Below are 25,099 nucleotides of genomic sequence, written 5' to 3'. Positions count from 1 at the left end.
AATTATCCATGATAAACCACTCTAAAAATTCCTTAAGGAACAGCAAATATCACCCAAAATGTAGAGTATGCAAAAATATTTTACTTCAGCTACTGGGCTATTTGCTTCTAGTACCTACCTGGGTCTCTCTACAAAACAGTGCCCTGAGCTCAGCTGATCCTGCATTTGCAAGTCCCCCAGGAGACAGTCAGACCTGTGTCGCCCTTCCTGTAGTCTGAAGATAATGCCCAGAGCTATGACCTTGGATGCAGGGAGGCCACAAATCCTCAGGAGAATGGGCTAAAACTTTTAATGGCTCTGGGATTTAGTGGCCACCCACCTCCACCACCTCCACATCAATATTCTCTCTACTGCCTGCAAGCCTAGAGCTCCCAGTGTGGTCTTAGCCTGAGGTCCTTGATCAAGGGAAATCTTCCAGATAAAAGCCCCCTTCACTGCTAGCCGCTGCCCCATGTGGGGCTGTCCTGTCACTGGCTGTCTGGCCCCCAGCAGGCATGTGGCTGTGTACTCTCTTTCCTGTTCTGTTTGGCTGTCTCTCTGGGTCTGCCTTTTCTGCACCAAGAGCCTGGCTGTTGCCAAGGCAGAGGCCTCGCTTTGATCGTCCTGGAGATGTAATAGTGGGGGGCAGCTTCTCCATCTTTTTCTTCTCTATTGGTAACCTATCTGAATTCACTGCTCCACCATCTGGACTTGTGGCTTCAGGGTAAGTGCTAGATGTGGGATAGGATTCTCTGAAATCGCGAAGCAGCTTTACAAGCTTGTGAGATGTCTTTGATAAGGGTTGATTCTCATAATCTGAGATAGATGGCCACCCCCTTTCTCTGTGTATACTTGCAGTAGCTCTGGTGTGCTCCTTTTACATCATCTCTGTCTGTCTTTCTTTTTTGCACCCGACTGAAATATAGGCTGTTCCTGTACTGACAGTAATGTATTTCATTATTTATCAGCTTCCCTGATTCCTCTGTACTATATTACTTTTGCTTCTTATTTTTTTCTAAGCCTCCTAAGCCTCCAATTCACTAGGTAGTCAAAGATGACCTTGAATTTCTGATCCCCCTGCCTCCACCTTCTGAGTGCTGAGATGATTGGACCTTATCACCAACTCAGTTCATTAGGTGCTGGAGATCAAACTTATGAACTGAGCCCTATCCACAGTCACAGTTTTGAATATTTTTGTTCCAGCTTTTCCAAGATACTGTTGCATGCAGTAGTTTTCAAAACAAGCATTTGGGTTATTGTTTGGTTTTTAAATATTTATATTTAGCTTTATTGCTTTTTAAATGCTGCAGTGACTGAGCATAGGGCATATGGCTGCACTACTACCTCTCAGGAAGAGGAGGCAGGAGTACTATTAGTTACAGGCAAGATTCGGGTACATAATGTGACCTGAATCATAAAGAGTTGGTAACAGAGTTTTCTAAACTAAGTACCATCATTTAGTTTGTTTTTTCTTTTCATTTTTTATTAAGAAATTTTCTTTTTACTTCACTTACCAACCACAGATTCCCACCTCTTCCCTCTTGCCCTCCCTTAGCCTTCCCTCCCAAGCCACCTCCCCATTCCCATATTTTCCAAATCAAAGTCTCCCATGGGGAGTCAGCAGAACCTGGCACACTCAGCTGAGGCAGTTCCAAGCCATTCCCCACTGCACCAAGGCTGTCACACCCTAGGCACTGGATTCCAAAATGCCTACCCATGTACCAGGGAGCAGATCCTGATACCTCTCCCTGGGTGTCCCCTAAGCAGTTCGAGCAAAACAACTATCTCTCGTGTTCAGAGGGCCTAGTCTAGTCCTATGGGGGGTTCCATGGCTATTAGTCCACAGTTCATGGGTTTCCAATAGTGTGCCTGGTCATCTCTACACTTTTCCCATTATGATCTTGACGTCTCCTGCCCACAGAATCTCTCCTCTCTCTGTTTGATTGGATTCCTGAGCTCAGCCTGGCACCTGGCCATGGATCTCTGCAACTGCTTCCATCAGTCACTGGATAAAGGCTCTATGATGACAGTTAGGGTATTCACTAGACCAGTCACCAGAGTAGAACAGACCAGGTACCCTTTCGATCATTGCCAGTAGTCCAAGGTGGGATCATACTTGTGGATTCCTGAGAGATTCCCCATCACCCTGCCTCTTCCTATTCCCATGATGTCTTCCTTTATCATGGTATCTTTTTCTTGCTCTCCCAATGTGTGCCTGTTCCAGCTGGACCCATCCATTTCCTTATGTTCTCATCCCCCATTCTTTGTCCTCCATTATCACTCCCCCCCTCCCAGTTTGCTCATGTAGATTTCATCTATTTCTTTTTCCCTGGGATATCTATGTGTCTCTCTTAGGGTCCTTCCTTGTTAGCTTCTCTGGAGCTTTGGGTTGTAGTTTGTTTATCCTTTGCCTTTCATCTAGTATCAACTTATGAGTGAGTTTATACCATGTTTGTCATTCTAAGACTGGGTTACCTCACTCAGGATGATATTTTCTAGTTCCATCCATTTCCCTGCAAATTTCATGATAGCATTGTTTTTTTTTCACTGCTGAGTAGTACTCTATTGTGTATATGTACCACATAATCTTTATCCATTTTTCAATTGAGGGTCAGCTAGGTTGTTTCCAGGTTCTTGCAATTACAAATAGTGCTGCTATGAACATAGTTGAGCATGTGTCCTTGTGGTAAGATTGAGCATTCCTTGGGTATATGCCCAAGAGTGCTATAGCTGGGTCTTGGGGGAGATGGATTCCCAATTTTCTAAGGAAGCACCATATTGATTTCCAAAGTGGCTGTACAAGATTGCATTCCCACCAGCAGTGGAAGAGAGTTCCCCTTGCTCCACATCTTCTTCAGCATAAGCTGTCTTCTGTGCTTTTGATCTTAGCCATTCTGACAGGTGTAAGGTGGTATCTCAGAGTTGTTTTGATTTGCATTTCCCTGATGACTAAGGAAGTTGAGCATTTCCTTAAATATCTTTCAGCCATTTGAGATTCTTCTGTTGAGAATTCTCTGTTTAGCTCTGTAGCCCATTTTTTAATTGGACGGTTAGGTATTTTGATATATAGTTTCTTGAATTCTTTATATATTTTAGAGATCAGCCCTCTGTCATATGTGGGGTTGGTGAAGATCTTTTCCCATTCTGTAGGCTGTCATTTTGTTTATTGACCATGTCCTTTGCTCTACAAATGCTTCTCAGTTTTAGGAGGTCCCATTTGTTAATTGTTTCTGTCAGTGTCTGTGCTATTGGTGTTATATTTACAAAGTGATCTCCTGTGCCTATGCATTCAAGACTACATCCTATTTTCTCTTCTATTAAATTCAGTGTAACTGGATTTATGTTGAGGTCTTTGATCCACTTGGACTTGAGTTTTGTGCATGGCGACAGATATGGATCTATTTGCAATCTTCTGTATATTGACATCCATTTATGGCAGCACCATTTGTTGAAGATGCTTTCTTTTTTCCATTGTACAGTTTTGGCTTTGTTGAAAACCATATGTTCATAGGTGTGTACACTAATGTCAGGGTCTTCAGTTTGATTCCATTGGTCCACATGTTGGTTTTTATTGCAGCACCAAGCTGTTTTTATTACTATAGCTCTATAGTAGAGCTTGAAGTCAGGGATCATGATGCCTCCTCAGGTTGCTTTATTATACAGGATTCTTTTAGCTATCCTAGTTTTTTTTTCCCGTATAAAGTTAACCATTGTTCTCTCAAATTCTGTGAAGAATTGTGTTGGGATTTTTGTGGGGATTGTATTGAATCTGTAGATTGCTTTTGGTAATATTGCCATTTTTACTATGTTAATACTACCTATCTATGGACATGGGAGCTCCTTCCATTTTCTGATATCTTCTTCAATTTCTTTCTTCAGAGACTTAAAGTTTTTATCATACAGGTCTTTCACTTGCTTAGTTAGAGTTACCCCACAGTATTTTATATTAGTTGTGGCTATTATAAAGGGTGGTGTTTTTCTGATTTCTTTCTCTGTCCATTTATCATTTGTATATAGGATGGTTACTGAGTCTTTTGAGTTAATCTTGTGTCCTGCCACCTTACTGAAGGAGTTTATCAGCTGTAGGGGTTCCCTGGTCAAATTTTTGGGGTCACTCATGTATACTATCATATCATCAGCAAATAGTGAAAGTTTGACTTCTTCCTTTCCAATTTGTATCCCCTGATCTCCTTTTGTTGTCTTATTGCTCTAGATAGGACTTCAAGTACTATGTTGAATAAGTATGGGGAGAGTGGACAGCCTTCTCTTGTCCCTGATTTTAGTGGAATTGTTTTGAGTTTCTCTCCATTTAATTTGATGTTGGCTGTTGGGTTGCTGTAAATTGCCTTTATTATGTTTAGGTATGTTCCTTTTATTCCTCATCTTTCTATAACCTTTGTTATGAAGAGATGTTGGATTTTGTTGAAGGGTTTTTCAGTATCTAATGAGATGATCATGTGTTTTTTTTCTTTCAGTAGGGTGTTGAAGTTTCCCACTACTAATATATGGGGTTTGATGGGCGATTTTAGCTTTTGTAATGTTTCTTTTACAAATGTGGTTGCCCTTGCATTTGGGGCATAAATGTTCAGAATTGAGATTTCATTTTGTTGGATTTTTTCTGTGATAAATATGTAATGTCCTTCCTGATCTCTTTTTATTGATTTTAGTTTGAAGTCTATTTTATTAGACATTAGGATAGCTACACCAGCTTGCTTCTTAAATCCATTTGATTGGGAAGTCTTTTCACAGCCTTTTATTCTGAAGTAGTGTCTGTCTTTGAAGTTGAGGTGTGTATTTCTTTTATGCAGCAGGAGGATGGATCTTATTTTTGTATCCATTCTGTTAGCCTGTGTCTTTTCATAGGTGAATTGAGACCATTGATATTAGTGGATACTAATGACTAGTATTGTTAATTCCTGTCATTTTTTGGTGGTGGTGTTGTTATATATTTCCCTTCTCTGGTATTTGATGGTGTAGGACTATCTATTTTCTGTGTCTTCATGGATCTATCTAACTTCCTTATGTTGGATTTTTCTTTTTAGTGCTTTCTATAGGGCTGGATTTGTGGAAAGATATTATTTAAATCTGATTTTATCATGGAATATTTTGTTTACTCTGTCTATGTTGATTGTGAGTTTTGCTGGGTATAATAGTCTGGGTTGGCATTCATGGTCTCTTTGTGTCTGTATAATGTCTGTCCTAGACCTTCTGGCTTTTAGAGTCTCCATTGAGAAATAAGGTGTTATTCTTATGGGTCTGCCTTTATATGGTGCTTGACCTTTTTTCTTTGCAGCTCTTAGTATATTTGCTTTATTTTGTATGTTTAGTGGTTTGAATAAAGGTTGTGAGGGGACCTTTATTTTTGGATCCAGTCTATTTGTTGTTCTGTAAGCTTCTTGTATTATACAGGCATTTCCTTCTTTAGGTTCAGAAAGTTTTCTTCTATGATTTTATTGAATATATTTTCTGTGCCATTGATTTGGTATTCTTCTCCTTCTTTTATCCCTATTATTCTTAGGTTTGGTCTTTTCATGGTGTCCCAAATTACCTGGATATTTTGTGTCATGACTTTGTTGGCTTTAGTGTTTTCTTTTACTGATGAATCTATTTCCTCTATTGTGTCTTCAATGCCAGGGGTTCTCTCCTCCATCTCTTGCATTCTGTTGGTTATACTTGCATCTGTAGTTCCTGTTCATTTACTCAAATTTTCCACTTCCATCATTCACTAAGTTTGTGTCTTCTTTATTGTCTCGATTTCCTTTTCCATATCTTGAACTATTTTTCTCACCTTTTCAATTTCTTTCTCTTGGCTTTCTTTAAGGGATTTACCGATTTCTTCCACTTTTCTGTTTGACTTTTCCTTGATTTCTTTACGGGAATTTTTCATTTCCTCTTTAAAGGTTTCTATATTCTTCTTAAAGTCATTTTAAGCTCAATTTCTTCTGTCTCTTCTGTGTTGGGATGTTCAGGTCTTGTTGATGTAGGTTCTGAATGAGCCATGGTGGGTTTTTTGTTATTGACTATATTTTTGCACTGGTGTCTACCCCATCACTTTCTCCACTTGGTCTAAGCACTTTTTGTGTCTTAGGGAGCATCTCTTGGTTGATTGATACACTTGGTCCAGTGGGAGCTCCTGGTCTAATTGGTGCTGATGAATTCTTTGTCTTAGGAAGCAGTTCTTAGTCCATTTGGTGATTATGGGCTCTTTCTTAGGGAGTAGCTGCAATCTCTTATTCCAATCAGGTACTGGCAGGATCTGTCTGCCATTGTGAAATCATCTACATATGCAAGTGATTTTCACATTTCTCATCATTTATATTACTTTTTTTTTAGACAGTATCCTACTTTGTGCTCTGACTAGTCTGGAACTCTTTGTGCAGTTCATACTAGCCTTGACACTCAGGATTACAAGCATGGGACAACACAGTGGCCACAATGGCTTGTCCTTGAGGGTTTTTTTTTTGAGAATAGTTCTTACTGTGTACATGAGTCTAGCCTAGAACTCACTATTTTCCTGCCTCCACAAGCTGATTGCTGGAATCCCAAATGTGTGCCACCATACCTGGATCCTGTGTTGTTTTTTTAAGAAAATGATTAGTAATTGTATGTGTGTATTGGGTACAAAGATGTATTTTAATGAACATATACAATATAGAATATTTCATTAACTCATCAACAAACCCACCACATTGCATACTTATGTTTTGGTGATGTGAACTTTTAAAATCCAACCTGAGAATTGGAGACAGGAGAATCTGTAAGTGAAGGTCTTAGGGTCTAGGAAAATTCCTGTGTTGGTGACCTGTCTGCTGAGCAATCCTGAAGACCTGAGATTGAATTTCCAGAACCCATGTGAAAGCCCGGCATGGTGAGAATCTGTAACCCTGGTTAGGAACAGTGAGATAGGCAGATTCCAATGGTCACTAGCTGGCCAGCCTATCTTATTGGATGAGGTCCAGGTTCAGTGAAATAACTTGTATCACAAAATAAGGTAAAAAGGCACCCTTGAGATGCCTTATGGGGTAAAGTGCTTGGCATGGAAGCTTCATAGTTGACCTGAGCTCTCTGTAATACCCACAAAAAGGAGAAAAGAAAGAAGTGACTCAAAAGGTGTTTCCTGACCTCCATGTGTTGTATAGCATGTTTTGTTCTGCAGACACATCATATACACACATGCACACAGAATAATGTTTTTTAAAAGGTGGAGAAGCAATTGTGAAAGATATCCTGACATCCCATCAGCCTTTACACCCATGCACACACATACTAACTCTGACACACACACACACACACACACACACACACACACACACACACACACACCACACCTTGCTTGAAGACAATGCTAGAAGTCTTCTGTCCTATACATGCATGCATACTCATATACAGATGCTGATCGGGGTAATTTTTGGCTAAATAGTGAGTGTAAGGTTGGATTGGGTAGTGTGGAGACTCTGCATCAAAACAAAAAACACCTACTCTCAATATTAACATTTCAAAAAAATATAGCAACATCAGCTGGATGTGGTGGAATTTTCTTTAATCCCAGCACTCAAGAGTCAGAGGCAGAGAATCTCCATGATGTCCAGGCTAGCCAGGGTTATACAGAGTCTTTTTGTCTGAACAGCCCCATATTTGTATATTCACATATATAACCCCCTCTTCTCCTTTCAACACGTCCCATGTGCTTCTCCCTGTCAATTCATGGCCTTTTATTCTTTAATTATTTTCTTGCATAAATGCAAACAAATATATCAATACATCAATGTGACCTATGACTTCATTTAGTGTTCCTTGTATGTATATGTTTCAAATTTTTATTGCATTTATTCTTTATTGCTTTCATATGTTTAATATGTTGCATTTTGTTTAATTCTTACCCCCCCTGCCTTGCTTACTTTCCTTTCACACCTGTGTTTCCTTCCTCCTCTAAACAGATCCCTTACCCACATTCGTGGCTTTTGTTTCTTTAGCCATTGATTATTTTATTTTTTCCCAGACAAGATTTCTCTGTGTAGCCCTAGCTATTCAGTAACTCACTTTGTAGACCTGGCTGGTCTTGGACCAAAAAAAATTCACCTGCCTCAGCCTTCCCAGTTCTGGCGTTAAAGGTGTATGCCACCATCACCAGGCTGTGACCAGGGCTATCTGTGTGGTTGTAGGTTTGGAACTGTCCTTGGAGTTTATGAGTTCACCTATTGGGTACATGACTGAAGACAATGAGTGTCTTCTCCACAATATACATTAGTTGACAATAGTTCAGCAGGGAGTAGTAGGGCCGCACAGGAATTTTCCAGTGTATGATTGTCTGCTGACAAGCTCACAGTTCTACAATGTCTGAGCCATGTGCTAAAGACAGCATTTCACATCTCTTCTCCTTGTATTCTGGCTCTTGGGTTCAGTAATTCTGAAACAGACGTTAGTTACTATAAATTGTAACCAGCCATACAATGCAATAGATTTTTACTGTGATTTGATGACACAGAGTTTCTGTATGTAGGTTTGGTGCCTGAGTCTGGCTATGTAAACCATGCTGGTTTCTAACTCAGGAAGATCCACCTGCCTCTGTATCCTGAGTGCTGGGATTAAAAAAATGTTCTATCACACCAGATTATTTAATACATCTTCACTTATCCCTCCTGTCTTCTGAAACAGCCCCTCTGATTACTGTCTCCACATTCTCTCTGGCTCCCCTTTATGTGTTCTGTCTGTGTTCCTCTGCACATTTGTGTACAAGTGTTTGTGGAGATGTTTGCTTTACATGTATCCCTTGAGTCCCAGTGTTTATTCTTGTTCCATTTACCCCATCATGAGTGATGAATGTGGGCTTCTCTTTCCCTCAGCATTTCCAACTGGGGCTACCGGGTGGCCCAGAGTTTCGTCTTTGCCATCGAGGAGATTAATAGGAGTGCTCACTTGCTGCCCAATGTGACCCTGGGCTTCTCTATTCGAAACTCTGGGGACACAGTGCATGGAGCCCTCCATGAGACAATGAGCTTCCTCACGAGGCAGGAGGAGCCCATCCCCAACTACACATGCCAGCATGGCTCTCCTCAGGCTGCGTTGGTTGGGGACACACGGTCATCCCTGTCTGTCTCCATGGCCAGACTTCTGGGACTGTACAAGTTCCCCCAGGTGAGTTGCTGAAAGTCTTCTTCCTTCCTGAGTGTAGTGCGGTCCCTTAGTGATGATAGTAAAAATGATGTGATGGTCACACTAGTGAGCAGCTCTGCTGTGGAGCCAGGCTCCCTGCAAATGTTCTCCATGTCCCACACGGTTCTCCTACATGTGAAGATACATTGGAGAGAATTACTGTCCCTCTCATTGATGAGGATACTTAGACAATTCTTTTTAAAAATACTTTAAAGATTTACTTATTTTTATTTTCCATCATGTATGTGTATTTTGCCTTTACGTATACATATGTATTACATGTATGCCGGGTGCCCATAGAAATCTGAAGAGGGCACTGGATTTCCTAGAACTGGAGTTTCAGATGGTTTTTGCTGCCATGATGATTCTCAGAATTGAACCTAGATCCTCTGAAAGAGTAGTACTTATTGTTAGCTACTGTACCATCTCTGCAAATTTTATCATTATGATTATTAGTGTGTGTGTGTGTGTGTGTGTGTGTGTGTGTGTGTGTGTGTACCCAACATGGTGCCATTGTGCTCATCTTTATCAGAAGACAACTTTTGAGAGTCAGTTCCTTTCTTCTAGTATGTTGGTTCTGGGGATTAAACTCAGGTTTCCAGGCTTGGTGTCAAACAACTTTACCTGCAGAGACATCTTCCCAGTCTACAGAGAAAACAAACAAACAAACAAACAAACAAAACCAAAAGCAAAACTTAAGAGTAAGCTCTCCTGTTTGTAGGTACTAGAGCTAGGATTTGAGTCTAGACAATTCGGTTCATGCCACTTGCGCCCATCTACCCCCTGGATGTTCCCTGTAACCCATCCATGAGTGTCATTCCTACAAGGTTGGATATATATGACATATCATATGTGACAATCATCTCTTCAGTTCATAGGTTTAAGAGGTGACTTGAGGATAATTTCTCCATTTAAGGTGAACAATTCAGTGACTTTTATAGTGTGATTACCACAATTGATTTAAGAATGTATTCATCTCACTGCAAAGAGCTAACCCCTTCAATCCCATTGGTTCCACATCCCATCACTCCTACCCAGAGACAACCTCTATTCTCCTTTCTGTCTCTGTAGATTTGACCTTTTTGGTCCTTTCACATGACTGAATCACGCTCTAGGTAGCTGTCTGGCTTGGCCTCTTTCACTGAACATGTCTTCAAGCTTCATGCATGCTATAGGCAGTATTTATTTCCCTATTAATAATTACAATCCTTTGTATGCAAAGACCATGTTTTGCTTATCCACTTATCAGTTCACATACCTTTGATTATGAAATATGCTCATGTGTGAAGACCTAACTCTCACTCCCAGCCGTGGGCCTGTATTAGAAGGTTATGTAACCTTGAGGAGCATGGCCAGTGCAGATGGATGGTCTTAGGGTTTAATACTATGGTTCCACTTCCTGTATGTTCTTTGCTTCCTGTTCCATGAAGAATGAGGATTCCCAGGTCCATACCTATCTCCACAGAGCCATCTGCTGCCATGTGTATACTGTCACATGGCTTGTACTTTTTTAAACCATGAGCCTAAAGCTTCCTCACTAAAGTTGCTTCTTGTTAGGTCTTTCTCTCAAACCAATGAGCAATCACTACTAGAGCTGGTTCCCCTTTAGAGCTCTCATTAGTGTTGTTTCTATGAATATTTGAGTATAGGGTTTTTTCTGTCCATATACTTTTGGTTATCATAGGAATGTAGATAAAATTGCTGGGTCAAGTGGCAACTCTGTTGAACTATTTAATCAATCACTGAACTGTTAATTAGCTTTTCCTTGCTGTGACAGACATACCTGAGAGAAACAGCTTAAGAGAGGAAAGATTTCTTCTGGCTTAGCTTCTGAAGTTTCACACCTTTGTGATCTGATGCATTGTTTCTGGGCCTGTGGTAATCCAGAGCTTCATGGTAGAAGTGTATGTGGGACACCCCAGTGGTCAGGAAGCAGAGAGACATAGGGTGTGGGAGACACACTACATCCAGCAGGACACAGCCCCAGACGTCTGGTTCCTCCTACCTACTTTCCATGGAGTCTATAAAATGCCACCACTATGACTATTAAAGGACTAACCATTGATCAGGTCAGAGCCCTCAGGATCCAGGACTTACCAAAGCCCATCTGCTGGAAACCAAGTCCCCACCTGTGAACCTTCTGGTAACATCTCAGATTCAAACCATAATAATCACTTCAGGAACTGGGATGTGGCTCTGTTGCTAGAGCACTTGCCTAGTACACACAAGGCCCTGATGGTAAACTCTAGTGTTCCTGTAATATAGCAGTTAGGAGGTGGAAACAGGAGGATCCAGTGTGCCATGTTATCCTTAGCTATATAGTGAGATTGAGGGTAGCCTTGGCTAGTTGAGACCCCTTCTCAATATATATAATATATAACATGTAATATATATGTATATATACACACAAAATATATACTATATATGTGTATAAATATACACACATACATCATATATACATACATACACAAATGTATATGTATATTCATGCTTCACATTAACATAAGCATTGCATGAAGATTCTGATTTAAATTATTTACTTTTCGCTATGAAGCCTCTAAATTTGAGTAAATTCCAGTCTCTTTGAATGTCTCACATTTGCTAATTTTTTTTGTGAGATGGGCTTTCCTCTGTCCTTTCAAACTGGATGGTGTAATCCATAGAATATTATCTAAGGTCTTATCTATCACCACTTTAGTGCAGATTCTCCCTAAAGTGCTTCTGAACTCGAGGTTTCTATGAAGTTTGTAATTTTGTTTCTTGAGACACAGAGTCTTACCCTGAACACCTAGCTGGCTTAGAACTCACTATGTAGAACAAGCTGGCCTTGAAATAGCAGATACTTTCTCATGCCTCACCCTCCCAAGTGTGTTTTCTTGAGTGCATCTCTCTCTCTCTCCATGTACATACATGAGTGTGTGTGTGTGTGTGTGTGTGTGTGTGTGTGTGTGTGTGTGTATGCTGAGACACCAATTCTCCATGTAACCCAGGCAGCCCTGGAACTCTTGTTCCCTTTTTCTGTGATTCCTAAGTGCTGTGCACTCTCATGACTGGAGCAGAAACCTGATGTATTGAACATACCTGAAGAACTTCTTTTTTTCTAACTTGTTGGGCTGCCTGATGAGATTTAGTTAAATTTGAATTTCAGGAACTTGCAAATTGGTTCAGAGGTTAAGAGTACTCACTAGGTACTGTTCTAGTGCACCCAATTTCAATTCCCAGAACCTACATGTTAACTCACACTCCTCTGTAACTCCATTTCCAGCAATGGGGCTTCTTCTGTCCTCCAAGGGCACCAGAAACACATGTCGTGTACAATCATATATACAATCAAAACATGCATGCATGGAAAACTGTAAAAATTTGAATATAAAGGAAACAATAAATTATTTATAGTCAAACTTTAACCTCAATATTTTCATTAACTTATAATTTGTTATTAGTTAATAATGTGTGTGTAATTGGATAAGTTTATAAAAATGATCATTGTCTGTAATCAAACTGAACTGGATATCTCTATTTTATTGGAGAGCCTGGCAGGACCACCTGCATGGGATTCATTGAGCCTTATCCCTCCATATGAACAAACAAGATGGTAGGGCCTCTGTGTTAAGACAATAAAACTTTTACAGATCTTGTAGTGGCAGGAGAAGGTTTTGTACTTATACCCTGAGGCTCAGCAGCCACATTCTGTGCCCCTCAAAACAAACACTGACACAGATTCTCCACTTGTCACATTTCTCAGAACTTCTCTTTTGAGAACATGGTACCATCTCTTGCTCGACAACATGTCAGATCAGACTCCTATTTGTCTGAAAACTGGAAAATCCCACAATGGTGGTATGATAAGAGCCGATTGTTATTCTCACAGGTTGGTTCTTAACAGGAACTGATTGTTTCATATCAGTGACAGTGAGATGGCTGATGGGGTAAGGCTGCTAGACAAACCTGATGACTTGAGATTGGGTGGGCCTCTGTGATCGACATGGTGAAAGAAGAGACCCAGTTCCCACAATTTGTCTTCTGAACTCTACACATGTACTATCCCCCTCCCACATACATACACACATGAAATTTCAAAAGAAGAATATAACAGTTGTGTGCAAACAAGAGAGTCAGAGCAATCCAAGCCGAGGTGCAAGAATGAAATATTAGGGGGCAGGTGAAGGACAGATGCTGAGAGGCGAGGAGGAATGTGGGTGCTAGGAATTGAACTTGGGTATTCTCCAAGAACAATAAGGGCTCTTAACTTTAGAAGCATGTGTCTATCCTTTTCCTTCCTCCATTTAAACCAGACCATCAGCCCATGCTTAAGTCCATATCTCATTCATTCTTCTATTTCCTGGCTCTTCCTTGACAGGTCAGTTATTCATCCTCACTACCCAGCCTCAGTGACAAGATCCAGTTCCCATCTTTCCTGCGAACTGTGACTAGTGACCTCACATCCTCCCTTGCAGTGACCCAGCTAATAATTCACTTTCAGTGGTCCTGGGTGATCATTCTGGCCTATGATGATGATTTTGGTCAACAGGCCAGCTCTTTGGCCATTCAGGAGCTGAGCAGAGCTGGTGTGTGCATTGAGGTCATCCTCCATGTTCCTTCCCATGAGTCTTTGGGGAAGATTGAACAGATTGTCCAGAAGATGCAGAAATCCACTGCCAGGGTTGTTCTGGTTTTCCTAAGCAGTTCTAATTTCCAGCTCATCTTGTATGGCTTAATGGACGTTCAAGTCTCAGGCCAGGTCTGGGTTAGCAAAAATATTCTTCATATGGTGCTCACTGTGACCATTCCAGGAGCATCTCAGGTATTGCACAGCACATTTGGCCTTATGTATCACAGCAGCAGGGCAATTGGCTTCCCTGAGTTCCTTGCTCAACTGCGGCCCAGCCAGACCCCAGAAGACATGTTTATAAAGAAGTTCTGGGAGTTCACCTTTGATTGTAAATGGCCCCACCAGAGCAGCACAGTGACAGAGGGTGTCCAGTTGTGCTCAGGGAATGAGAGTCTGAAAAACAAGCAGTACCCTTTTGCAGAAATGAGTAAAATTGATGTTGCTTATACAGCTGTCTACAGCATTGCCCATGCCCTGCAAGACATGATAACCCATGGGCACCTGCATGGGAAAGTTACAGACTCTCAGGACTTCCAGCCCTGGCAGGTGAGAGAGGCATGTGTGGAGTGGGTGATTCAGGTATCTTTGGGGAAGAGGACATTGGTTCCAACTAGGGTATAGAGATGAAGCTGACTGTATACTTCAGCAAGGATGCCTCATACTTGCAACTGAGAGGGATCTTAGAAGGAACAGTGGACAAGGATTCCATACTATGTGTGTGATCTCAGATGAGTCACGTCCCTGTGGCTTGCCTAACTTTGCAAATACAGGATGCCTAGTAAAATTAATATTTCACATAACAGTAAATAGATTGTTTAATGTCACAAATTTAAGCTTTGGTAAACAGTGAATGACTTTTTAGCATAGGCATACTGCAAAATTAGAAATTAGAATTTCAAACAGATATCCAATGCCATTTATTTATTTTTCTTTTTTTGTATATGGTACATGTTTGTAGGAACATGAGTGTGAGCATGGAGACACATGTTATAGGGAGGACATTCATGTATACAGTGTTTGGGAAGGCCTAGGATGATGAGGAATCATCTTTTAATCCTCTTCTAACTTGCTTTGGGGCAGGGTCTTTCACTCAAACCCTGAACTTGTTGATGTGTCTAGTCTTGCTAGCCATCTTGTACTGGGCATCCTCTGTCTCCACCTTCTGAGGATGTAAATAGAGATTGGCTGCCACAACCACCTGACATTTACGTGCATTCTGGGGATTTGAAGTCTGATCCTCAAGCGTTTATGACTAGTTTTTTAATCATGGAGCCATCTCATAAGCCCGTATTTATTTTTCTATTTTAGAAATATTGATAATTTCATACATTTGTCTTTCAATTTGTCTGACATTTGTCCATCCATCCATCCATCCATCCATCCATCCACCCATCTATCCATCCATCCACCCACACACCCACCCACCCATCCATCCATCCATCCATCTATCTATATATCTGTTTATCTCTTCCAAGGCACTCAGGTTATCAAAGGTTACAATGTGTAAGAGGACCCCTGAAAGACATGTTTACTGATGAGGTAAACAGTGAGAATTGTAGCCAAGGAGGGGGTATGGTTTCATTATCAAAACTCAGATGACCTGAGTTTCTATTATGTGCCTGCTGAAGAGCCATATGGTTTTAAACCAGAAGGACAGTGAGAGTTGTTAGCATTTTGCCTGTGGGTGACAAATTAAAATTTATAGGAGGCCAGGCTTTGAGGCCCATGACAGTCATAGGCTTCCAATCCTGGCCTACTAGCACACAGGATATTGAAGTCAACTTGGACTACAAAGCAAGATTCTGCCACAAAATTAAAATATGTGAGTGTTGAAATGTCTGTGTGTAATCTATGATGAAGATATAAGGTAAGTTGAATGACGAGCAGGTGAAGGGAAATGAAAGGCTGGAAATGTTCTCTTTGTGTGGAAATACTGGTGTTCATGACTAGAGGGTGAGAAGTCTCAACGTGGGTAGAATTGATAACTTTGAAGATGTCAGGGATAGCATGTGTCAAGATCCTACAATGGAGGAAAATAGAAGAGCATCATGGGTAGAACTGACAAATAATAGGAGAGTGGTTAGAGTGAGTGGGTGGTCTAGGTGGGCTGGGGCCAGTCTGTGGAAGTCTCTTCTAGGATTTGGAGTCTACTGAGAATTATGGGAAAACAGAGGACAGTATTGCATAGCCAAATGAGTCCCTGGAGCAGGAGCCACATTGTCATGTTTTGGGGTTTAATTTTAAGGCCATTGAGGTGGCTCAGTGGGTAATGACAGTGTCCCCAAGCATAAGTTGGATTCTGAGTCCCACATGGCAGCAGGAGAGAACATTCATGACAGTTGTTCTCTGGATTACACAACATGAGTGAGCTACACACACACTCACACCCACCCACACCCACACCCACAGTATACTAGCTTTAAAAATTATCTGGATTAAGTATTATTACTTTGTTAAAGCTAAAGCATATTTGTGAGTCCCTGAAAATATCACAAGTCCTTGATCTTCCTCATGCCCAGTGGGACCAGTCCATGGTTGAAGTAACTCCATATTATTGCAGAGGTAAATGGTGTGTGCTATTTTGGACAAGACTCCAGACCTGCCATGGCTGGTGTACAATGTCTTCCTTCTGTTTTCAGCTGCTTCCAGCCATCAGGAAGGTGCACTTCAAGACTCCTGATGGAAGTGAAATTATGTTTGATGCTAATGGAGATTTGGTGACAAAATTTGACATTCTCCAAGGGCAGAAGACCCCTGAGGGTGTGTTTGACTTAGTCCATGTAGGCATGATAGACCCTCAAGTCTCTTTGGGGAGCAAAATGAAGTTCCATTTGATGGAGGATCTTCACGTGAGTTGCCTGAATGCAGAAATGACTCTTGTCTTAGTGTGTTAAACTGGCAGGGAAAATCCAAGTCCAGAATTCCTCATCTCCATTTGTGCATGAAGTAGATTTAGCCCCAGATTGGGCCAGTCAGATATAGCTGGCTATGTTGTTTATCTCATAAGAGACCATTCTCTGGATGGTCTTGATTCACCAGCTAAAATGAAAATATAAAAGTTGGGATCAGAGCTGGAGAGAAGGCTCAGAGGTGAAGAGCACTGAAAGCTCTTCCAGAGGTCCTGAGTTCAATTCCCAGCACCCACATGGTGGCTCACAACCATCTGTAATGAGATCTGGTGCCCTCTTCTGTGTACATAATAAATAAATCAATCTCTCTCTCTCTCTCTCTTTTTTTTAAAGCTGGGATCAGGAGATGGCTGTGTTTAAACTATTTTTGCATGCAGGTATAAGAACCAGACTTTGGATCTCCAGAACACTTGTACATGATGAGTGGGCAGTGTGGTCACCTGTAATTTCAGTTTTGGAAGGTGGAGACAAGGAGATGCACAAAGCAAACTGGCTAGTAAGACTAGCCATATCAGTGTAGTCTGGGTTTTACTTTGAGCCTCTGCCTAAATGAACATAGTGGAAAAGCAGTTGAGGATGATTCCCAACATTAACTTTGGGCCTCCACATATACTTGTCCACACATGAACATGATCCCATGTGGAAGTACAAGTGCACATACAAATATTTACACCATATACACACATAAAAATAGGGTTGGGGAGAACATATAAGACCTACAAAATAGAATGAGAATCTGCAGCTGGTGCTCCCTTGGAAGTATTTTCAGTGTCTGTGTTCAGGACCTGCTTTGAGAATAGGAAGATAGTGACACATTAATTTAAACACTTTTCCATGGTCCTTCTGGGACATGGACTCAACAGACACTCAAAGTACTTGTTGTGTTAGTTTTTTTCACCCACTATGACAAATACCAGAAAAACAGTCTGAAGTGAGGAAAAGTTTAATTGTCTCTTGGTTTGAGAGATCCAAGTTCAGATGTATCCTTTGCTTTGTGTGTGTGTGTGTGTGTGTGTGTGTGTGTGTGTGTGTGTGTGTGTGTGGTTGAGGCAGTATGTCATGCATGGCAGTAGGCAGGTATGGTGGAAGAGGTTGCTCAGTTCATGGTCCACAGGTAGTGGGGAGATGGGGAGCCAGATATATTAGATAGGTAAACAAGTTACATCTTAACAGTGTATAGCCCCAGTGTCCTACTACCGACTACTAGATCTCATGTTGTATTTCCAATATGTACAATAATTAGTCAGTTTATGAATCCTCTGAGGAATTAACCCATCGATTATGTCAGAGGCATTGTCTTACTTAGGGTTTCTATTGCAGTGAGTAGACAGCATGACCACAGTATCCCTCATAAAGTAAAAGCATTTAATGAGGTGGCTTACATTTTCCCAGGTTTACTTGGTCCATTATCATCCTTATGGAACATGGTTGCATGCAGGCAGAACTGGTTGGTGCTGGAGAGGGAACTGAGAGTCCTACATTTTTACCTGTGGGCAACAGGTAGTCAACTGGGTTACTGGGTGACGCTTGAGCATAGATGAGATCTCAAAGCCCATATCTGCAGTGACACACTTCCTCCAACAAGGCCACACCTGCTCTAACAAAGCCACATTTCCTAATAGTGCCACTTCCTACGAGCTTATGGAGGCCTATTAAGTTCAAACCACCAAATTTCACTCCTTACCCCTCAATGCTGGTAATATTACTATAATGCAAGTGCATTGAGTCCAATTTCCAATGTTCTCATAACCTATCATTGTTGAAACAATGTTTAAATGTACAAAGTTCAAAATCTTTTCTGAGATTCATGCAGTCTCTTAACTGTAATCCCCTATAAAATCAAAGTCAAAAAACAGATCATATTTTTCCAATACATTATGGCACAGGATGTACATTATTGCTCCAAAATATATAAAAGGGAGCATAGTGAGGAAATAGTGGACCAAAGCAGGACAGATGACCAGGTGGGAAAACTCTAAACTGTGCATATTTATGTCAGTTGTTAATATGTTCCTCAAATTCCAACACCTTTCATTTATGTTAACTGCATCACACTTCTCAGTCTAGGGCTGGCTCCACTCCCTGTTAGCAGCTCTCCACAGCAGGTGTCCCATGGCTCTGGCATTTCCAACATCTTGGGGACTTCAAGGAAATTCAGGCTTCATCTTCACAGCTTCACACAATGGCCTCTTTAGGCCTCCATTCAGGGTCTCCCTGGACACATGCCTTGCCTCAGCAGCTTTTCACAGTTTCAGAGTCAAATTCCATAACCCTTTTTCTTTTAGCCTAAGAGCCAGAACCACATAGCCAAGCTGCCATGTTCTATTGCTTACTTGGCCTGAACATGGCCCTCTCATTCAATTACATCTTTATCAGCTTTCCGTTTTTGATGGTTTCCTTCACTGCCTAAGCTTGGCTGTCCTGAAACTGGATCTGTAGACTAGGCTGGCCTCAAAGTCAGAGATCCACCTGCATCTGCCTTCTGAGCTCTGAGACTAAAGGCGTGCACCACCATACCTGACTTTAAGCTTCTCTCTAATTCCTTGTCACAAGTTGGAAATTTAGCTGAGAGGGATCTTGCCCTGTGGTCACCATTCTCTTTATTTCATTTTGTAATCTGTTTATCAGCTTGAACATAGGGCTGTTCCTGGTGTTCCTTTTCTTCTCAAAATTTACATTTCATATTTTTGCTTGCTCAGCTTGTTCCTTTTCAGTATAAATCTTTCTTAGAGTTAACACTAACAACCACACAACACAGTCTACATCAGGCCATTTTGAAATTTCTTCTGCCAATGGAATTAATCACAAACTCTTCACTTTAGCCTCAGGCAGACTCTTTGGACAAGAGAAAAAAGCAACCACATTCTTCACCTAAATATCACAAGAACAATCTCTGGGCCACACATTTGTATTCTCCTCTTCTGAAACTTCTTGAGCCAGGCCCAGAGTTCATCTAAACACACTCAGCACCTCAGTCTTCTATGCTCCTACTAGATGGCCCATTAAGCAGCACTTAAATCTTTCGACTGCTTTTCTGATCCACTGTCCCACAGTCCATATTTATTCAAACATGATAAGGCCTATGACTTTAGAACTCCAGTCCCAGAAATCAATTTCTGTCTTAGGCTTTATATTCCTGTGAAGAGACACCATGACCATGACATCTCTTATAAAGGAAAAACATTTAATTGGGGTGGCTTACATTTTCACAGGTTTAATCTATTATCATCATGGTGCAACATGGTGGCTTGCAGGCAGATGTGATGTTGGAGAAGGAGCTGAAAGTCCTACTTCTTGACCTACAGGCAAGAGGAAGTGAAATGGGTCACTGGGCATGGTCTGAGCATATATAATAGCCCCACACCCACTCCCGTAATGACACACTTCCTCCAAAAGGCCACATCTACTTCAAAAATGCACATCTCCTGATAGTACAACTACCTATGAGCTTATGGGGGCCAATTACATTCAAACAAACACAGTCATTAAGACCCAGTTATTCTTTAAATACTCACTGTCAGGTAACCAGTGGTCCAACACAGGAGACTTTGGGAAACATTTGAGGTTCAAGCCCTGACGTTTATTAACACAATTAGAAGCAGTGTTGGCATAGTTATGTCGATGTGTGGAGTCTGGTGCATAGAAATGCCTCAGCTGCCTAATACCAGTGTACATAGAGTTCTCTCTTCTGCATCTTTATCCATATTTTTTTCTGGTGTCATCTAATGGTGGCCTAAAGGCTTTCCACATGAAAATGTAATATCCATTCTTAGATTTCTCAAGTATGAAAGACACATGTTATGTGTTCCATGGACGTCTTTGAAGAACCTTTCAATGGCCTTGATCTGAGGAGGGTTTTCTGCTGTCTTCTGTTGTGGCAGTGAGTCAGCATTCCACACTTGCATCATCATAATCCTTGTCTAAATGTACAGCTCTTCTAAGAAAAACAGAGTCATCCTTTGCAGGTCCAAGGTAAAGGAGAAGACAATCAAGTGTGGTGTGAAAATGATTATGTGTGTGTGTGTTTTGTGTGTGTGTGTGTGTGTGTGTGTGTGTGTGTGTGTGTGTGTGTGTGTTTTGAGGGAGATAGTACTTAAATTTTTCTCTTATTGAAGCTGGATGATATTTTATTATTAGGGTTTAGGTGAAAAATAGCAGTGCAGTCAAACTGTAAATCTTAACAGCTTCATAGAAGTAGACAGAGAAAAGTAAGAGAGACCATCATGTCTTCTGAGTTAGACATGAGGAGCATCAAGCTGCTGCAAGGCTGTGGAAAGCTTCAGAAAAAGAAATTGAAAGCCATGAGCACCAAGGAAATCATATCCAGGCTATGGACTTTTGTAATGGCTGCCAATATTTAAAATCCCCTTCAAAATTTTTTTTGGGGGGCATATATGAAATTTTCCCTGCTGTATTTTTGCATACAGTTGTGTGTGCCTGGTGTCTGTTCAGGCCATAAGAGGACATTGGATCCTCTAGAACTGGAGTTACAGTGTGAGCTGCTGTATGGGGTCCTAGATTTGAATTCTGCACTTCTGCAAGAGCAGCCTGCACTTTTAACCACTGAGCCTTCTGTCCTGCCCCCATGCATTCAATTGTTGATGTAGGAGACCCAGAGAGACTGGGAAGACAACATATCAAACTGTTTAGCTAAGTTTTTGAATCCCTTAGACAAGTAAGCCAGATGTAGCCATTCCTATATAACATTCCAAGGTACCTCTTCACTCTGGCATCTGATGGGATAGACATGATTTTCTGAAAGGCATCTATCTTATCTAGAGTTATGTGAGAAAACTGTTCTGTTTTGGTTCTCAGGCTGTGGTCAAGCATCTGTATTCTTGGAGAGTCACTAGTGACACTGTGCTCATTGTTACTAGGTGCCCAGCTCTGTCTGCAGTGAAAGCTGCCTTCCAGGTTTCAGCCAAGTGCCCAGGCTGGGAGCCCCCCACTGCTGTTTTGATTGCAGACCCTGCCCTGAGGGACAGTTTGCAGACCAAAGAGGTAAGGGCATGTGGAGCTGGAATCTGAGGGTCAAGAGGGCACTGTGAGCCTCCTGTATTTGTCCATTATTTTAGTTACTGTTCTACTGGTGTGAAGATACATCATGATTAAGGCGGCTTCTAAAAGAAAAGCATTTAACTGGGGCATTATTTAGAGTATCAAAGTGTAAGTCCATGACGATCATGGTTGGAAGCCTGGCATGAGGCAGGCAGGCATGGTGCTTCAGCAGTAGCTGAGATCTTACCTTCTCATCTACAGGTACCAGGCTGGCAGAGAGGTGGAGCGTGTGCCTATTGTGGGAATTTGAACTTTCCAAGACCATCCCCATTGACACCCTTCATCCAACAATGCTACAACTCCCAATCCATCCCAACAGTCCACCAACTAGAAACCTAACATTCAAATATATGAGTCATTCACAGTCAAAACACCACACCCATCCACTGAGATATTGCAGTCTTTGCTTTTCTGTGGACACTAGCCAGAATGCTAGTCTTCCAGCTGTTCTTAGTTAAATCCTTTGTTGAGACAGACAAGTGCACTACCCATAATTGGGGTGTAGAATGAAATATCTCCTTGCAAACACTACACATTATTGGGTTCCAATCAAGAATCAGCTACTTCCAGAATCTTCTAGTAGTCCCGAAACAGAACCCTGGCTTTTGCACACAATGATGAATTTCACTTGCTTTTTAAACCTCTTGTAAGTGGAAATGAATGGTAAATGTTCTTCTGTGATGCCCTTCCTCCTATATATTAGTGTGGTTCATTGTAGAGGTTGAATGGCAGCAGACCAACACATCCCATACTGTTTAATCTGCAGAACTGTTTCCTTTACCATTCTGGAAAAAAAAAATGCAAAGCAATGTTATCATCTGAGTTGGTGTTGTGTGTGGCCTCACTCCTGCTCTGGCACAGTCATCCCCTCTCTGTGTGCTCTTATTTATTTGTGTGTGTGCGCATGTGTGCGTGCATGCGTGTGTGTGTGTGTGTGTGTGTGTGTGTGTGTGTGTGTGTGCGCGTGTGTGTGTATTGTATCCTCTTGTTTTTGGTGTGTGGTTTGGTTTTGAGACACTCTCTCACCCACAGCTCTGACTGGCTTGTTACAACTCATGTTGACCAGTCTGTCCCCAAACTGATAGAAATCAGTGTGCCTCTGCCCCTCAAGTGCTGAGATTTAAGTTAGTGCAGCCACACCCTGCCCCAATTCCCATTTCTTAACAGGATAGCAATCTAGTTGGAATTAGGGGCGAATTCTAACCTGGGGACACCTTTTAAACTTTATTACATCTTGTCCAGTTTACTTATGGTAAAGTATGTCCCATTTTGAGGTGCTTTTAGACAAGACTTGAACAAATGAATTTTTGAGGCACAGCTCAGTGTTAAACCTTTTTAATTTGACCAGTTACTGATACTATTGGAAAGAAATGAACCATTAAAACTCACAGAGGAGACAGGTTGTACTGGCACATTCCTATAATCTCAGCACTCAGGAGCCAGAGACAGGAGGAATTTGGGGAATTTGGTCTGCCAATATAGTCAACTCAGTAATATCCAGGTTCATTGAGAGATCCTGTCTTAAAACCTAAGGTGAAAAGGTGGCTGAGGAAGTGCCTCAACAGTTAGGAACACCCACATGGTGGCTCACAACCACGTGTACCTCCAGTTTCAGGGGAACTGATGGCAACTTCTGAGTTCTGCAGGCACCAGGCATGCACATGATTTCTATAAATAGGTATAGACAAAACATTCAACAAGTAAAATAAAATAAGGAATTACAGAACAGTAAGCTGCAGAGTCTGGTGCGATGGTTCATTAGTTAATGTATTCACTATCAACCCTGACAGTGTAAGTTCAGCACCTGGGACCCACAGGGAAGGTGAACTCCAAATTCCTGACAGTTTTACTGACCTTCACTTGCACACTTTGGCATATCTGAGCCCATGCAAACATACACACAAACAATAAACAAATAAGTTTGTATAGAAAAATAAGGAAGGGGAAGTGGTTGAGCAAAATATCAGATGATAACATGTGGTCTTGACAAGTATGTACATCCTCTTACATACATGTGTGCACACACAAATCTGCACATACACAAACTCACACCAATTAGGTATAGTGAGTGTTACAGGCCTATAATCACAGAACTTGAGAGGATGTGGAGGAGGTTTAGGAGTTGAAGGTCATCCTCTGCTACTCAACAAGTTCAAGGCCAGCCTGGGATACATGAGAAACTGAAGACAGAAATAAAACTCTTCATATAACACAGATACAGACTGTGCAGGTTTTTTCTTTGTGCCTCTGCCTTTAATATCAGGCATTCCAGCCCTGGTCCCCAGGAATAATTCATAAATACATGACTTGATGGAAAGGCTGTAAGAGCAGTTAGTGCTTGGGACGCCTTCCTTCAGAGCTGGTGTAGTTCATACAGTGTTGTAGAAATGGTGTCTCTGTGTCTCCCATAGACAGGAAGAGCTGTCTTCTGTGCCCCAAGGAGCAGTACTCAAGCCACATGAGAGACCGTTGCCTGCCCAGGACAGAGATCTTCCTGGCCTTTGAGGAACCTCTGGGATTCATGCTAGCTTTGGCGGCACTCTTCCTGGCTGGTCTGGCTGTCCTGGTTCTGGGAGTGTTCCTGAAGCACAGAGACAGCCCTGTGGTCAGGGCCAACAACAGAAGTCTCAGCTACTTACTCCTGGTCTCTCTTTGCCTCTGTGCCCTGTGTGCCTTGCTGTTCCTTGGGCGACCCAGTGTCATGACATGCCTCCTCCGTCAGACCACCTTTGCTGTGGTGTTCACGGTGGCCGTGTCCTCTGTTCTGGCCAAGACTCTCACAGTGGTCCTGGCCTTCAGGGTCACCAGGCCAGGGGACAGGATCCGGGTATGCCTGAGCCCTGGGGCTTCCTCCTCAGTGGTCCTTATTGCTTCTTTCATTCAGGTTGTTCTTTGTGGGGTCTGGCTGGCCACATCCCCACCATTCCCAGACAGGGATATGGTCTCAGAGCCCCAGCACATTGTCATCCAGTGCCAGGAGGGTTCTGGCACCATCTTCTTCTGTGTGCTGGGCTACTTGGGTTTCCTGGCAGTGGGTACCTTCTCTGTGGCTTTTCTAGCCAGGGGACTGCCAGATGTCTTCAATGAGACTAAGTTCCTGACCTTCAGCATGCTGCTCTTCTGCAGTGTCTGGACAGCCTTCCTGCCCCTGTACCACAGTGCCCGGGGCAAGTCCACTGTGGCTGTAGAGATCTTCTCCATCCTGTCTTCCACTGCTGGCCTTCTGGGTGGCATCTTCATCCCCAAGTGCTACATCATCTTGCTGAAACCAGAGAGGAACACTGCTGCCTGGCTAAGGCAAGGCCACCAGGCACAGCAGGAGAGGCAGAGTGAGATGCTCCAGAAAAGGTGTGTCCCCAGGTCCACACCACAAATCTTCATGACATAG

General features: G+C 42.0%; 1 protein-coding gene across 1 annotated transcript; it reads left to right on the top strand.

Moving 5' to 3' along the window:
• Positions 1-494: 494 nt before the first annotated feature.
• Positions 495-25,099, top strand: LOC118569485 (vomeronasal type-2 receptor 26-like). Its single transcript, XM_036167277.1, has 6 exons — positions 495-703; positions 8,823-9,114; positions 13,493-14,290; positions 16,384-16,593; positions 21,531-21,654; positions 24,123-25,099. Exons 1-6 carry the CDS (start codon positions 495-497, stop codon positions 25,097-25,099), a joined length of 2,610 nt encoding a protein of 869 aa, XP_036023170.1.

This window comes from Onychomys torridus, chromosome 1 (genome assembly GCF_903995425.1).
Source record: "Onychomys torridus chromosome 1, mOncTor1.1, whole genome shotgun sequence".
In the NCBI taxonomy this organism is placed as follows: Eukaryota; Metazoa; Chordata; class Mammalia; order Rodentia; family Cricetidae; genus Onychomys; species Onychomys torridus.
The sequence above is the reverse complement of the archived record's forward strand: the minus strand, read 5'-3'. Positions and strand labels throughout refer to the sequence as shown.

Excerpts from the sequence above, each read along its gene's own strand:
- LOC118569485 (XM_036167277.1), top strand. The coding sequence starts at position 495 with ATGTGGCTGTGTACTCTCTTTCCTGTTCTGTTTGGCTGTCTCTCTGGG. Across the intron at positions 704-8,822 it reads TCTGGACTTGTGGCTTCAGG|CATTTCCAACTGGGGCTACC; the intron begins GTAAGTGCTAGA and ends TCTTTCCCTCAG. Across the intron at positions 9,115-13,492 it reads GACTGTACAAGTTCCCCCAG|GTCAGTTATTCATCCTCACT; the intron begins GTGAGTTGCTGA and ends CTTCCTTGACAG.